The 17,600-nt window shown below is 31.5% G+C and overlaps 1 protein-coding gene across 2 annotated transcripts in view; it reads left to right on the top strand.

The window, feature by feature from the left end:
- The first annotated feature begins 3,578 nt into the window (after positions 1-3,578).
- The window catches only part of LOC143054239 (uncharacterized), a 28,023-nt gene continuing 14,001 nt past the window's right edge, over positions 3,579-17,600 (top strand). For both annotated transcript variants that reach the window (XM_076227168.1, XM_076227167.1), the window contains exons 1-5: positions 3,579-3,692; positions 7,450-7,644; positions 8,457-8,554; positions 9,512-9,620; positions 10,561-10,686. In XM_076227168.1, coding sequence (XP_076083283.1) covers positions 3,620-3,692; positions 7,450-7,644; positions 8,457-8,554; positions 9,512-9,620; positions 10,561-10,686 — 601 coding nt within the window. In that variant the 5' untranslated portion in view covers positions 3,579-3,619. The remainder of the gene's footprint in view (positions 3,693-7,449; positions 7,645-8,456; positions 8,555-9,511; positions 9,621-10,560; positions 10,687-17,600) is intronic.

Genomic DNA, 17,600 nt, shown 5'->3' with positions numbered 1-17,600 from the left:
AGTCTAGATTGCTGTAGTATTATCGTATTACAACACTACTTTTACAAAAATATCGTGAGCCTAAATCCATCAATTGGAAATACAACTTTAAAATTTTGATGGATTCAGTCGAGGATTATGACAGGCAATGGGCTAAGCGCGAGAGGGAAGACGTAGACACTCTTTCCGAATTGATTAAGGCAGTGAGGTTGTTGATACAAATCAGAATTAAGAAACTGAATGGGTCCATCAATGCCCATGCTACGTCAATCTTTAAAGACCCAAGTGTTGCAAAACACCTATCCGACCTCCATAACAAATATGTTGTTGTCCCCGCAGACAAAGCCCCAAATAACATCGTTTTTGTGCGTAAACGTCATTACATTAACTGCTTGATAAACGAATTAGATATTGACAATTCACTTGGAAACTCAACATAAACCCTCACGACACTTACCAACGAGGAAATCCTGGATAAGCATAGGTCTGTTTTTTGTTCCTTTGGAATTTCAACCAAAGATGAAAAACTTGATCTTCCATCACTGTATTGGATACCTAAACTAAATAAGTGTCCTTACAAACAACGGTATATTGCTGGGTCTTCCAAGTGCTCCACGAAACCTATTTCTAAATTATTAACATCTATTCTATCAGCAACCAAAGACGGGCTTCAAAGTTATTGTGAAACTGCCTATTCTAGAGGTGGCGTAAATCAGATGTGGATACTTAAAAATTCCAAAGATCTTTTAGAGTACATATTACAATCTAACTCTCTTTCATCTTGTAACAGTATTAAAACATTTGACTTTTCTACTCTTTACACAAGTATTCCAATTTCCAAACTAAAAGACAAATTGAAAGAGTTGGTATAGCTTTGCTTCATAAAAAAGAATGGCCAACGTAGATACAAATATCTTGTCTTATGGAGGATTAAATTCGTCTCTGTAAAGGATCACTTTGATTCAAACAAAAAATTCTCTGAAACTGATATTATCAAGATGCTTGATTTCTTGATTGACAACATATTTGTTACGTTCGGAGGACATGTTTTTCAACAGACTGTCGGCATTCCAAAGAGAACAAACTGTGCCCCTCTAATTCCCGACTTATTTCTTTATTATTATGAGGCTGACTTCATGCAGGAACTTCCTAGGAAGAAAGATAAGACGTTAGCAATATCCTTTAACTCTACTTTCCGCTACATAGATGATGTTCTTTCACTAAATAATTCAAAATTTGGTGACTATGTGGAACGCATCTATCCTATTGAACTAGAGATAAAGGATACTACAGATACAGTTAAGTCGGCTCCATATCTTGACTTACATCTATAAATTGACAATGAGGGTCGATTGGAAACAAAACTTTAGAGATGATTTCAGCTTTCCAATTGTGAACTTTCCATTTCTAAGTAGCAACATTCCAGCAGCACCTGCATACGGGGTATATATCTCCCAATTGATACGATATTCCCGTGCTTGCATTTCATATCATGATTTTCTTGATAGAGGGTTGCTGCTCACAAGGAAGCTATTAAACCAAGAGTTCCAAATGGTGAAGTTGAAATCATCCCTTCGTAAATTTTACGGACGCCATCACGAGTTGGTTGATCGTTATGGAATAACCGTTTCACAAATGATATCGGATATGTTCCTTACGTCGTAACTACAATCCCCTTCCCTTTCATGAATGTGACCTACCGAATTAGACTATTTACCGGATTTGTTATCCATAAGTAACACGACGGGTGACACATGTGGAGCAGGATCTGCTTACCCTTCCGGAGCACCTGAGATCACCCCTAGTTTTTGGTGGGGTTCGTGTTGTTTATTCTTTAGTTTTCTATGTTGTGTCATGTGTACTATTGTTTGTCTGTTTGTCTTTTTCATTTTTAGTCATGGCGTTGTCAGTTTGTTTTAGATTTATGAGTTTGACTGTCCCTTTGGTATCTTTCGTCCCTGTTTTATAGAACACAACTGAACATTGTTACACATAATAAAGCATCGGATCCTTCTTGTCTTATCATTGGCGAACAACTTTATGTACATGTATATAGATAGGAACATCAGCATACAGACGTCATACACACACAAAAAATGACAACCAGCTTAATCATAAAGATTTGCTTATTTACGCCAGTAAAATTAAAAAAAAAAATTGGAACATTAAACATTATTCAAATAATTTTACCCGATATTCCGACCGCTTTGAATCTAGAAAAATATAGCTAAAGTACTTGTGATTTGTAACTTTCATAATATATGATATACGTATAGTACGCCTTTTACAAATTAATGTATTCAATTCACAAAAAAGCGCAGCTTTGAGTTGATGTAATATGTTAATGAGTAAGGTGAGGTTATATTAGATTTTTAACATCAATGTGCTATGGCACATATAAAATTTCAAATGCTGACCACAAAACATGTGCTGTACGCTTCATTATGTCAAACAAATAATGGCGATATTCTGTATTGGATTTTCAGAAAATGAACATATTCAACAGATGACAATTGAATTTATATTTTAGATACAGATACACTAAGAATAATTTCACACTCGATAGCCAATTATGTGTAATTAAATAACCGTGTCAGCTAAACAAATTCTTAAAAAAGGGGGTGGGGTTTTGATGCAGAATTTTATTCGATATGTATCCACCTCCAAAACCGAGATGTTTAAATACAAATATATATGAAAGTGATAAGTACGAGTTTTCCATTCCCAACAACTTTACATACGATAGAGTAATTAATTTACCGGATTAAGGTTAAAGAACAACCATTTGAAGCAAGATAAAATCATGGAGATTAACCTTTTAAAGATTATTATTTATTTTGACAGGATAAAAACAGGAAGCGAATACAATTACAGTTACTGTAGTATTTCATATTTATTTCTATAACATTTAGTTTAATTTTCCATTATTGACTTCTCTAAGGATGATGCCAAACTGTGTAATACAAACTTCTGATATTGAAACTTGTGCTTTAAATAGATGAGTAAGATGATTAAATTGATGAAATCATCACCATTTCAATATCCATGTCCTGAACTAACAGTTATACTTATCAACTGTTTTTTTTTAATAATCTCTACTTCATCACAAGCTTGTATTTAACTCGATGGTCATTGTCGACTGATTTGGAACTTCTCACCTTCGATTTTCAATAGCAGCTTCATCACGTCACGCTCAAGTTTTTTTGCATGAATTTTTTGTTTTGTTTGAATGAAAATATGCCAAACATAAACTATAGTCCTATAAAAAATGAATATAGATGAATGAAAAACGGAAGAGTGTTAAGAAGATGTCTTAACGATATCTAGCACTAGTGGATAAAGTGTACCGGTTTTCATTAATCTCAGCAATTACACCAATATTCTAAGTACGTAATTGGTCGTGTGTGACTTGCATGTAACATTTTTTACTGCTAAGAATACAATACTACTATAAAAGAATATGTTAAAATAGAAAATACGTGTAACACTCAAATGAATATTCGTCAACTAATGACGTGTATCTCAGGAAGTATTTACAACATTTTATTCAAGATAAAATAAAAACACAAATACACAGGTAACATCAAAAAACGTAACCGATTAAATCGTAACTTCCTGATTGTTTTAAATTTCACATAAAATGACAAACAAATTGATATTGCGATTAACATGTTCAGGGATGTTTGCTTTTCTTTGTCTATTATTAATAAAAGGTAGGATTTTATGAAAAAAATAGAAATGAAAAATTACATTTCCTTGTCGTTTTTTAATATAGAAAATTATCTAGCGGAAAAAAGTGCAAATGATGATTATTTCGAAGGGAATAAGAAGGAAATATTTCAATCTAATGTATTTAGCTACGCCATTTTGTTAAAATTAGCTAAAAAAAATAAACATTTGTATATGTGTGTGTGAATCGATTGAAAGAAGGCTTGTTTCATTCTTTAGAATATTTATATATAAAGTTTCTTAAAAAACGCCTTAAAATTATATAATTAGTTGTTAAAGTAGGGAGTAGTTGGTTTTTGTTTTTGTAAAGATCCAATTCAAAGGTCTGCTTCTTTGCAATGCCAAGTCATTATGTATGAATTTCGTTTAATACTTAAAACTATAATGATCTAATTATATAGCAATGATCTCAATACTTAGTAACATATTACGGAAGAATCGTGAACTGCAAAAAAGAAGATGTGGCATGATTGCCAATGAGACAACTGTCCAAAAGAGCCCAAAATGGTACAGACATTAACAACTTTAGGTCACCGTACGGCTTTCAACAATGAGCAAAGCCCATACCGCATAGTCAGCTATAAAAGGCCCCGATAAGACAATGTAAAACATTACAAACGAGAAAACAAACGGCCTTATTTATATAAAAAAATGAACGGAAAACAAATATGTAACACATAAACAAACGACAACCACTGAATTACAGGCTATCTATTATTATTAGATTTATTTGAGGTTAACTTTTAGAAACAACTATCAAATGTACATGTTTACAATGTAATTCGTTTTGTAATCTACTCTGTATACGTACTCATGTGCGCTTTATATAGTCCAGTATTAGAAATCATTATAACTTGACTACACTGTTTTTGCAAGATAACATATATGTTCTCGATCATATGAGTATTTCGACCATACGCGTATGGTTATGGTCATATGGGTATATACTCATATGGTCCGACCATACGCGTATGGTTGGCCCGTACGCGTATGGTCGGGGAAATTAACAGGTTAAGATTTAATACTTAACTCTACATATAATTAATCGTCACGTCATTTAAAAAAAGACACTACCAAAGGTCATTTTTATTATAGATCTATTAAAAATTAGTATCAACAAGATTAACTAAAAAAAGTAGTTTCACACAGTAAATTTCATCACTAGTCAAAACTATGGGAAACACATGTTAAACCTGTATATTATTACGAGTGAATGGCAAAATGTCGATTTCGGAAGATAATTTCCACAAATATCTGTTAGAGAAGAGGTCAACTATAAACTGACGTACAAGTCGACATGCATAATTAAGAGTCTAATAATTTGCTTACTTTTGAAACTTAATATAATGAGCATCAGCAGTTCAAAGTTTTGTTAATTATATGATTTTTTTTTTTTAAATTGAATGACGTCACCGGCATGAACCCTAGTTTATTTAAGTAATTTGGTGATATGATGTACAGTCATGTTCCCATATTGGAGATAAAGATGTTCTTAAAAACACTGTAAACATATCGGAACGACCCAGGATCCAATAAAAGCTATGGTACCGTGTGAATGTAAATGTCACCCTACACATACATGCGCGAACACAATAAGGGATGAAAACTAATTTTGGTATCAATATTTAATGTTTATGTAATATCTGAATTGTAAATCATAAATTATTATGTAGCCATCGTTGTGTTTTTATAAAGTTTTCTAATGCAGTATCTGAATTGTAAATCATAAATTATTATGTAGCCATCATTGTGTTTTTATAAAGTTTTCTAATGCATATTATTGAAAAAAACCTATATGGTTCAAATACTCATATGGTCCGGCCCGTTAATAACCGAACGAGTATATACTCATATGGGCGGAACATCCGCATATGGTCGGAACATAAGAGTATACGCATATGGTCATGACCATATGCGTATGATCCAAATACTCGTATGGTCCGGAACATATACAGTTGACTGAGTCTGTTAAAAAATGCAATAGCATATTCTTATGTGTACGATACAATTATTTATATAAATCTTCAATTAACACGGGATAACTATACACAAGTGTTCTCTTGAGTGCAGTACATCTAAAAGGTCATCTATCTAGATTTTTGGAAAGATTTCGAATATTGTCCTTAAAGTAAGTAATATTGATTGTATTTTCAAAAATCTATTTATTATCTTAAATCGTATTGATATATATTTGTTGATACTAAATACTTATTCTAATTTTTTATTCTATTCGTTACATCCGATATCTCCAAGTTTGTCACTTAAGAAAGCCCACTGTATTGACTTGCGACTTTTATTTAAGTGATTTCAAACAAAAATAAACAAAGAGTCCAATTTTGTGTCTTAACATCTTTATTTAGTCAATATTTTAGTTGTTTTCTATTCGATTGATGTGTCATTTAAAAAGGACGTTCCATTTCAAATGTTCCGTAATGTTTTGGTATGTTTGCTAATTTACTTTTCAACCGATTCAGGAATGTACAAAACGTATCAATACGCCTATTATCTAAGCAAATCGGGAGTATACCTATGACGTCACTATGCTTAGAAACCAAAGACGATGTGATAGATTTGCAGAGTTTCAATTAAAATCTTCTGACAGTACACTCTACGTTTTACGAATGCCAAGCTTAAAATGCAATATCATAATTAGGGTCCAAAGTATTGTGGCCTCAATATTTTGGCACTCCGGGATTTTCTGAGATAGAGATTCACTAGTCTAGGGGGAGCAATATGTCTTTTAAAGGCTTTTGATATGTTGGCAAGATATATCATTGATACGTATTCTTTATATTTACTGTTTACTAAAATGAGAAGTCATTTGAAGCCCTCAAAGTATACTGTTCATAGGCATATTGTTGAACTGTACTTGACTCAACTTAATTGACTTCTTTTTTTATCAATGCTTTTACTTTCAACTTCTCAAGTCTTGTGTACCTAATTATAAGTGTTGACAGGTTTATATCCTTGTCATTGACACGGTTTGTTGATATGCATAATATGTTGTAATACCACTGTCATGTTAGCGATTGGATGATGGCGCACATACATGTGAAGTCTTAACTAATTGAACGTGTGTATCAAAAGCTATGATGTTGTAGTTTGTGTCTGTCAATTTTTCCCGTTTGTAATATAGTATAAATTAAGCATTTGTTTTACTTTAGAATACGTTGTTGTTTACATTAAGTTTGCTTCAAAAACAAGTACGTAATTTTGGCTTACAGCATTTATTAAATACGGGATATCTTTCGTTGACATATGTTTTAATAATCTTAGTTTTATTGACTTCATTTATATGGTTACTTGATTAGACACATCTATATTTGGTAAACGTTTTGCTTGATCTATTATCTTGCATATTGTGACGACAGTATTTAGTCCTGAGGTGTTTTTTATGGTTTATTGAGTAGTTGTCTAAAAAAGTATTCATAATCATGTATTATTCTTTAAAAAGAAGGTGAAATGTAACTGTTCATATTCCTTCAATAATTGTCTTTGAAATATTGTCATGAATATTATATAAGAAAGAGATAGACAATCTATACTTTCATATTGTCATACTAATTTATGTTTATCTAAGTTAGTTTTACCAAAATATATCTGGCTTTATCAATGTAAAACTCAAACGACATCTTGCAACATAATCTTGTTATTGCTCATTGTTGCATATTCGTTTAGTCAAACTTTAAATAATTATAATGATAGTCCATTGATAAATTTTATCATTACATATTTTTAAAGGTGAAATATGTCATGCACTTGACCCGCAGATATATCCATCTGGATTAACACCGACGGAGGCACAAACGAAGTGTGGCGCATCTGGGTTGGTACATGATCCGCTAGTTTGGATTAAAAAGTCTGAACTGTGTGGTCGAGAAGTGTGGACATGTCAGGGTATTTTTACACAGTTGAGCCCTTGGATAGAAATTGTCGGTAAGTTAGTCTTGTGAAATATTTACAGATAAACTAATCAAAAAATTTAAATAGAGAAATAGATTCAAGGAGTGACTGAACAACGCATTAATTTCAAATCACTTTACAAGTTAACTTCATAGAGCCACTGCTGAGTTTGATAGTTGGATATTAACCTCGTATCTGGCGGTATAAATAATAATCCTAGTATTTTTATGGGTCTTATCTAGTGAATTATTAGTGACTCATTTTCGTAAAATATTTAATATATATATATTGATTTTTTAAGAAATTATAAAAAGACAGATGGTTTGCAATATGTCATATTATCCATAAAAAAAACCTCGCAAGGTTTGTCTTTGTCGTGTTTTTGTTAATAGATCATTGAGAAGTACAGAAGTTTAGGGACAATATGATGTATGTGTTTATGCGTCAATTAGGAGCGTATTGAAGACAAAACATGCGTATGTCATACACTATTTGAATCCTGGTATTTATTACGAATTTATGTACTTAAAAAATAGTTACGATAAATTGTAAATTGTAAATTGAAGTGCAAACACTCCAGGTAAGCTAAGGTTATGATAGGCATTATGTTATTAAAATGTAATCCCAAGTTTCATCAAAAGTCAACATGGTCAAGAAAAAAGGGCGAATTGTGCAAGATTCGATATCATAAACTTCATGACTTGAACACGTTTGAACATTTCCGATGAAGGCAGATCCAACCAAACAAACATACTTCGTACACCTGTAATGTTTAAAAGTGATGAGATTTATATTTTAACAATTATAAACAAGTAATAAGAAAATTATTTCATATATATTTTCAGGTTGCTTTTTTCTCAGAAAACAACCAACAAGAGTTTTCAAGAGGTCATCACCTGGATATTGTGAGCAGGCATGTTCAACTGAATATTTCGGTTTAAGTGTAAACATTGTTTTATATTGTTTAGTATATTTTTTAACATTATTTACTTTTTCATATATAGAGGATGTGATTTTAAATCTAACAGTTACCCACCAAGGATCACAAGACAAGGATACAAACAACTACTTGATCACATACGGTATTTGGTTATTAGTAAACCTATTGGTATAGTTAGCTGATACCTGCAACGTACCGATTGATTGAGCATGTTGAGTTTTAATGCAGCTCAAGAACAAATAATGGTTTTGCAACTAAACCGCAACATCTTTTTCATATAAAATTGGTTTTGAATAAACACATCAAAATAAAACATAGCAAACTTTAATATGTTTTCGAGCGCCCGTTATTCTCATAGATTAAGGAAAGAATCTGCCAGCTCAAGTGGAACACATATAAAACAGTCAAAAGGTAAAACGAAGGCTGAAATGTTTAGTCATAGCAAACAAAGTAAAAAGACTTAACATAACAAGTTTGCTAATAAGAAATTAAGACAAGTTAAAATACACAATATGGTTATGTATGGCAGATAACTAATAATGAAAGACGTACAGTGTATCTGCAATTTACCGATGTTAAATCTAAATGTTCACTAAAAAGAAGCTATTCAAATAAAAACAATTATGAGAGCGCACAAAAACTACACAAGAGCTAGAATAGGTTCGTCGTTATTAATTGTATCATTAAATGAACACACATGCAAGGTGAGACATAAGGGTATAAGATACAACCGGGTAATTTACATAAAACACAATACTATTTTGTTACTAACTGAAACTTTATTAAAGAACTAAAAACAGCGCCCAGAGCAACTTTCAGTTAGTATCGACCATTGAAAGTACAAAAGGTTCTATTTTGATATTTTCATTTTGTCTTTTATCAACACAATTGATTCATCCTTGTTTACCATTCTGAGTAGAAAAGTATATTTGCATATGTTTTTTGTTTTTGTTTTAAAAGGGAAAAGATTCCTGCATCTGTTTCGATATCAAATACATACAGTTTAATAGTACTCTTAACATTTCGTCATGCAAAACATCAAATGATGAAGCAGTATTACTTTATAAGGGTTAGTAAACATTTTCTATAATAATATTGTTGAATTAGCAAATGAGTAAATGCGTATGAAGCATAATTCACATGGCGCGTTATTCAATACAAGCTGTAAATGGTTACTCTAAATTTTTTAAGTAAAACTTTTGAATTGATTAACATGTCATTCAATAACCCCTGATTTAGTAAGGACTTGCATCTCGTTGTGAACTTAATATTTGACATGGCACTGAACGTCTGCTTCATATTATGTTCTGTAACTCGCTAGAATCTTCGTCAAACTTTAAGATTACAACAATCCTGTAATTTACTTTTTAATATATAACGTAAAGTATCTCAATTCAGTTGCTATTCATTCGTTTAATGTGTTTGTGTATTAACGAATTTCCGTTTTGAATATCCTCAGAGCTCATTATGTTTGTGTTTTTACGTATTTTGAAACGTTTTTATTCGTGTATAATTATGCTATACATTATTAAAAAAAACATGGTTTTACTTCTTACACAAACAAAACTTCTTCAGCAGAGTAATGAAAACAATTGATTTATAATCAATACTACATGTACATACGTATAATGTTCACAATCAAGAATAAGTTAATTGATACGAAAATACAATGTCTAAATTTGTTTCAACATGTTTTGCGGCATAAGATTATGAGATAATTTAACAGAAATCTGATCTATGAATTTACCGGCTAGTTGATATAACAAATTGAGTTAATATATATTCACTTGGCAGAAGATACATGTATAAAAGAGACAACTACCTTTCGTTCTCGCTTTTTATGAATTCATTCCATTCCTTCAATTTTGCCGACTTCATTATTTTGTATCATTTTAAGCAACTTTAAATTACTGTCTCTTCTATCTTTTGAGAAGAGAAATAATTCTTCTCTGAAGTCTTTTAACATATTTTGTAACATGTATAACTTTACATTCCATGGATTTATGTAGTTTATAATGGTACAATAAAACGATATAAAACCGAACATGGACTTTGTTCGACATTGACCTGCACCAAGCCAGACGTTTTAGATGAAGTGCCGTGTACAGCTGATCCTGGAATACAAAGTTTATGTGGTAAGTCATATGAAAGCTTTACCATACCATGTATACACAATTTTTAATCAGAATGTTAAAAAAAGGACATGATCGATTTAACTGACTAGTTCCTTGTGAGCTCCACAGTTGTAAGACAAAGATACAAGTTGAATACTGAAGTATTTGGAGTTCAAATTGATACAGCTATCAGACTTCTCAGACAAATAGTTGCGGATCATGGATAGTTGTTGCGTATATTTTCACAGTTTAAAGAATGATCTAATAATGTTTATGAACCAATTTCCTGTAGTCATTTGCCTAATACATGTATGTCGAAACTCGTCCGGTGACCCCTAGAAGTTTTATAGTAAATCATCGTGGTAAAATTCTGATCTTTCGATCTAGATTTGCCTTTGAAGCTAGGGAATTTTAAAAAAAATACTTTCGTCGATGTGAACGAATGACGCAAATTCACATTTCATTTTGGAAAATGTACTGCAAAAGTTACATATATCGCTTCAATGACCACAAGACCTGCGTGGTATTTCCTTGCTTAGACAAATAGTTAACCCGTATTTCTTTTAAACGAGTAATAATTAACGTATGTTTGCAGTTGTTTAAAATACAATACTTTATATACCCCACAAGTTTCATAGTATTATATTACTAGTATTTTAAATAAAAGTCTTCCTTGTCATTTTCCAATGCGTTGTTCTTTCTATTGATCGTGTTTTATTATTTCAAATTTATTTTCAAAAGAAATAAAAAATGTTCTTAGCATACTATCAAAATCTCAATATACAGTATTACCGAACGTGTGGACCTGAATTTGTGATATTTAAACGTTTTTGTCACCGACATTATAGATTTATGGAAACAAATGATTGAACAATACATACACGTGTGTAGTACAACGCTGTTATTCACATCATATTAGTAATGATGGCGATGATATTCATTTCTAATATTTTATTTCAATAACACATACAAGCTGATATTTGTATAAGAGGTTTTGCTATGCATATCTTCGTAAAGATTTGTACTCGTTTGAAAATGAAGCATTCTGATATTTCACATCCTTTGACGAAAGCAAGTTAAGAGAATAGCTAAATTCAAATATGTTTTGTCGACCAGAAAGCCGAGCGCTTACACGTTACAGGTATAATCAAATATGATCTATTTCCTATTTTCTATCTGTAACACAAAAACAATATATTAGAAAGTCGATTATGTGTGATGTTCAGACCATGAATATACAGAAGCTAGTAACGACTCACCTAACACTACTGGACGAAAAAACAACTGTCCATACCAGTAACAGTCGTTCTAAGACTGATAATGTTTGTTAAAGTTGTAACAGTTGTTAAAGGTTACTGCTGCAGTTATTTTGTAACTGTCCCAACTTTAAAATTGTTTGTCTATAACATGAATCGACTGCAACAACGCAAGAAATAACTGTCACAGTCAATAAATGACTGATACAACTATTTCAAAGTTGTAACAGTTGATTTAGAACTGTCCCAACTCGAAAAACGTTGCAACAGTCATAACAAAACTGATAAAACGCCTAAAGGGTTATCACAGTCGTAATAAAACTGATGCAACCATTTGAAAGATGAAACAGTTATTTAATAACTGTCCCAACACGGAAAACGTTGAAACAGTTTTAAATAAACTGTTTAAACGCTGAAAAGGTTGTAACAGTAAAAATATGATAGCTACAACCATTGTATAGTCATAGCTAATTTATACGCGTAGCAACTTCCAAACATTGATCGTCATGTCGACTTAAAAGTCACGGATACAAAATGTCTGACAGTCAGCAATAAAGGTTAAATTTCTTGTAAAACAATTTTACCGTGTGAAATATAAGGTTGTGACAACGAGAAACAACTATCACTCCCATTTAATACATTAAATGTAGATAGATATTGAGTTTAAAAAAAATAGTATTTTGAAATATTTGCCGCTGATCACATTTTATGTATTCCTCGCTTACTTAGTGAATGTGCTGAATTTATATAATTCTTTAACACTCCCTCGCCTATAACCTCTTCGAACAAATAAAATCGGAACCAGCACTATATACCTGCAATTTCACTAGATAATAGATAACTACTAACAGATAAATCGAAAAAGGTTACCAAATATATTCGTAACCAAATGTACATGTATCCTTAACTGTATTAAGAGTTGACAGTTTTTCAATAGTATCTAAATAACAAATTAAACAATTTTCTTTTTTAAATTAGTTATGTGTGAAATCATTCATGCATACAAGGTTGTTTTCAATACCCGTAGTTTTACTAATCACATTACTTCATAATAACGGTCAATTTACACGATATACTCTTAACCTAGCGGGGAACTAATATACACACTTGTCAAACTTATCGCCATATTTAACTGCTTAATATTTTCTTGAGGCCTTATTTCACACAATTATTCTGAGCTTATATTTGGGGCTACATTTTTTTTCTTGTAAAACTATAAATATTGCCGTATTAACCATTTTGATTTCTATACATACAAAAAAATCAAAGCTATGATAAACATTTAACACATCTTTTGCAGCTAAATTTAATTTATTTTATTTTACCGTAATTTATTTTTGGATAGTTCAAAATTAACTCTACTTTTTACTGTATATTGTACCGAATGGCCTTTTTGAAGTTCAAATGTACTCGATACACATGATACATGTAAAAAGCACTTCAGCATGCATGATTGAGGTAAAAAATATTATCACTCGCGAGAAAAACTCATATTTTTACCGGATTTTTCTCAACCAATCTACCATACATATTTTGTAAAAAAAAGTATTTATAGATACTAGTAGATGGACGTACTGTACAAGACCCGACAAAACAACTAGCGCCAGTGAAATTCCAAATGTTCAAAACAAGAAAACTCGCATTGTTTCAGACAGGGAAATCAAATCTTCTTTAATTTAGTCACATCACGATTTAGAACTTGATGTATTCTTTAGACTCTGGTTTTATTAATTTCTATTGACTGACATCGGATTCTCTTATGTGGTTTCAGTTGATCAGATGTCGTACTAACGTTTATCCAAAATATTTTTCCCATTTCAATTTTTCAAATTAAAATTATTTAATCATATGCATGCTTGTCCAATAATGATATATTATTCAATCAGTAAAGAAAAATAACAATTTTACTAGGTGTACAGACAATATTTTAAGTCCCTTTATATTTTTTTGTTCGGTGTGAGCCTAGGCTCCGTATTGAAGGTCGTACATTGACCTATTTTTGTTTACTTTAAAAAAATTGTTATTTGTATGGAGAGTGGCACTCACACCACATCTTCCTATATCTATGAAAGTCCAGTAATGAACATTTTAAATTAGTCACACTTATAAATTAGGCAAATGGGTCCATTATTCTGATTATGTTTACCTTAGAAAAAAAAAATCATAAAAAATTTGTTGGACTCACTTTAAAAGAAGGATGGACTGAACACCAACCTTGATCGATTGCTTTTCTTGTTCTTTAGTCATTTGATGGACAAGGTGCAGTTAGTTTTGGTTTTTAATACAAAATGCAAGTGGGAATAGAAATGTGGTCATTTTGGTCTTCTTCCGACTGCCAGTAAACCCTTGCCAAAGTTGGACGTACGTTCGGTTGTGCGGGATGTATAATTTTTCACAAATATCAGAGTGGTGACATTATATCCGACTTCTCTTCTGGTTAATAACCATTGAAACAATTATTTAAGGGGCCGTTGATAGCCTCTTGTCTGAGCATGTTGAATGGCAAAATTCTGACCGTATTAAATATAGTAGTTACTTTCATTGTCCAGTTTCAGTCAAAGATTCAGTGACTCTTTTCATCCCGGATGGCAACTTTTAAAGAATCTACCAAGTGTATTTACTGTTAAATTGTTTTTGTCCTGAACATGCATGTAATATTTGCTACCGTACAATGAGCAAAATTATAATATTGTAAGTAATCAATGAATGTTATTTTGAGACTCTCATGAAGATCAATTTAAAAAGATTTGATTAACCTCTTGAAATACAGACTATTTATTTAAAATATTGTACAATCATTTCGTGTCGGACTATTGGGTTGTCAGACTAATGGGGCGTATGACTAATGGGGCGTATGACTAATGGGGCGTCAGACCATAGGGGTATCGGACTAATGGTGTGTCAGTATATTGGGGCTGTCCCATTAGACGTATACATATACAATGTTTGTATATATTATATATAATGTGTATACAACTCGTCTAAACATCAACCCAACAATGTTAGATCTGTAAATTTATAATTTGTGTGTATATATATATATATATATATATATATATATATATATATATATATATATATATATATATATATATATAATGACCTCTAGATTATTATTTAGTTTTTGTTTGGTTGATGTGTTTTTTTAAAATAGCACTGAAGTTTATTATCATATATGTTTTAGTCTATTTGTATTTACATAGGCTTGTCACACCATGCTATACATGTATATAACGTACAAACATCGGCGATACATTAATTCTAGATCTAATTGAACAGCCACAAAAAAAATCAAATCTCATCCCTTTCTTGAGACCATTTTTAAAACAAAAATCATTTTAGGTTTGTTTTTTCTTCTCTTTTGCTTAAAAACCATGTAGCAAATTAAAACCCCCAACACATGCTTCCAAACATAAATATTATAATTAAATTTTAGCACACAGCTCACTTATAGTGCATAATACATGAATGACTTTGTAATGCTTATTGTGTTTATGGAAAATGTTACTAAACATCTTGGGATATATATTTAGAAGGCATTTATTCAAAAGCAGATAGAATGAATTTGTAGAAAAAACATGAATAATGGCAGAGGATCACCTACATCTATAACAGTATAAATCTTTGGTTAACCACAATATATTTGTGACCATTGATGTATCAATGTTGCTTTTGTATAAAAATCAAACTTGGGTTTCTCATATAAACTTGTTTACATTGTGTTACATCATCCAATATGACTAGGCCCGTTATAGGTTTTTCATTATCACAATTATGCGGTGCAGGTACTGATTTTGCTCATTGTTGAAGGATGTGCAGTTACTAACAATTACATCACTTGGTCTACGGTTGGTGGTCGTCTTATTGAAATTTATACCACATCTCCTTTTTCTGGTTATCGTACATTATACATGTTATACAAGACTACAATACCTAATATTATCAAATGAATTATAACAATTGTTAATAATTGTCAGACTTTTGTTATCAAAAAGCAGCTACATGTGTATACTCAATATGGTCATGATGGTAGACATGATCAATGGTGTCAGATGTAAACAAGAATGACTGTGCACATGCTGAAATGTCATGTCTGCTTTGCCTACATGTTTGAAGGTTTTACTACATGTACAAGTATCACACAAACTTTCCATTTTCAATAACCTTTGAAAATGAAGTCACAGTCAAATTAACCAAGCCAGACAGATGATGAACACCTAACAAACTGACGTTTCATACCCAAAATTTAGTGATTTATAGCGTCTGTGAAATAGACTTAACATTCTTAACATCCAAACCATGAAAACTAAACATTGCCCAATGAAAGATGAAATGAGGTCATGGTCAGATTTAAAGCCTGACAATCAAACTTGTACAATTTATGAATATCCAATATGCCATAAATAGTGATTCTATACATGGCATGCATGTACATGTAGTTTATAGCATCTGGGAAACATTTGGAAATTGATCAAACCACAAAAACTAAACATTGTTCAATGAACCATGACATTTTCATTGAGGTCAAAGTCTGATGTAAGTCTTGCAATAAGACATATTCACCTTACACTTCTTTCATACAGCAAATATGTTGGACCTACTATTCCTACTGCTTGTACATGTTGTAGTATTGACATGTCTGAGAAACAAACTTGACAAATTACATGTAACTGAAGTAACCTTAATCACTGATCCATGCAATGAAGTCAAGATCAGGTGAACCCTGCCTGACAGACAATGAGACATGTAGACCTTTCAAGATACCTATATATATATATATGTATATATATACCATATACATTTATCCAATAACTCAATTAATATACATGTTATGCATGTAAGACTTTAAGTGTATTTCACTGTATGACTGTTCAAACAGTAATACATTTTTTTCAAACAGTTACATGTACATGTCATGCATGTAGTGTACATGTACCATGAAAACTAGGTAGAGTGCAACGGACAAGTCACTAACAGAAACTTCATAACATAAAGAAGTATCCAGGTATTTAAGCTTCCAAAATGTATCTGGTGAAGCTTTATACAAAAGGTTACGTGGTAGGCACTGCCAGATTGTAATACCTATTTCTTGCATACTTCAACTTTTGTTGCAGGAGGTACAATAAAATTATACTTTAAAGTACATGCATGGTTTATTTGTTTCAAATACTTGGCCACTAACTAAGATTTTTATTTAATTCGTATTCAGACTTGATTTAAGTACAACAAGAAGTCATTTGACACTAAACATTTGAGACGGACTGCGCGACACCCTGATGGGTGGTTAAGATCTTTTTACACACCATGGACATTCTGGTGGTAGTTAACAATTGCAATGCCAACATAAACTTCAGATGCGATATAGATGTACTGTTTTGTAAATTTCACTGAAACTAGAAATTCACATTATCCATATTGTTATTATATCAAAATGACTGATTATCCATTAAATAAAAGTATTCATGTATTCAGATATATATGATGCACTATTATTATTAGAATTCACTGAAACTGAAATTTTCATTATTCCAAATTGCTATTTCAAATGAATAATTATCCTGGGTATTCATGGAATTCAGATACACTGTATGATTGCACTATTAATATGCACTGCAACTATGAAATTTGGTATTCCAAATTCACTATTGATTATGGTGATAAAGCAGATTAATAATTATC

Source organism: Mytilus galloprovincialis, chromosome 12, assembly GCF_965363235.1.
Source record: "Mytilus galloprovincialis chromosome 12, xbMytGall1.hap1.1, whole genome shotgun sequence".
NCBI classification, from domain to species: Eukaryota; Metazoa; Mollusca; class Bivalvia; order Mytilida; family Mytilidae; genus Mytilus; species Mytilus galloprovincialis.
The sequence above is the reverse complement of the archived record's forward strand: the minus strand, read 5'-3'. Positions and strand labels throughout refer to the sequence as shown.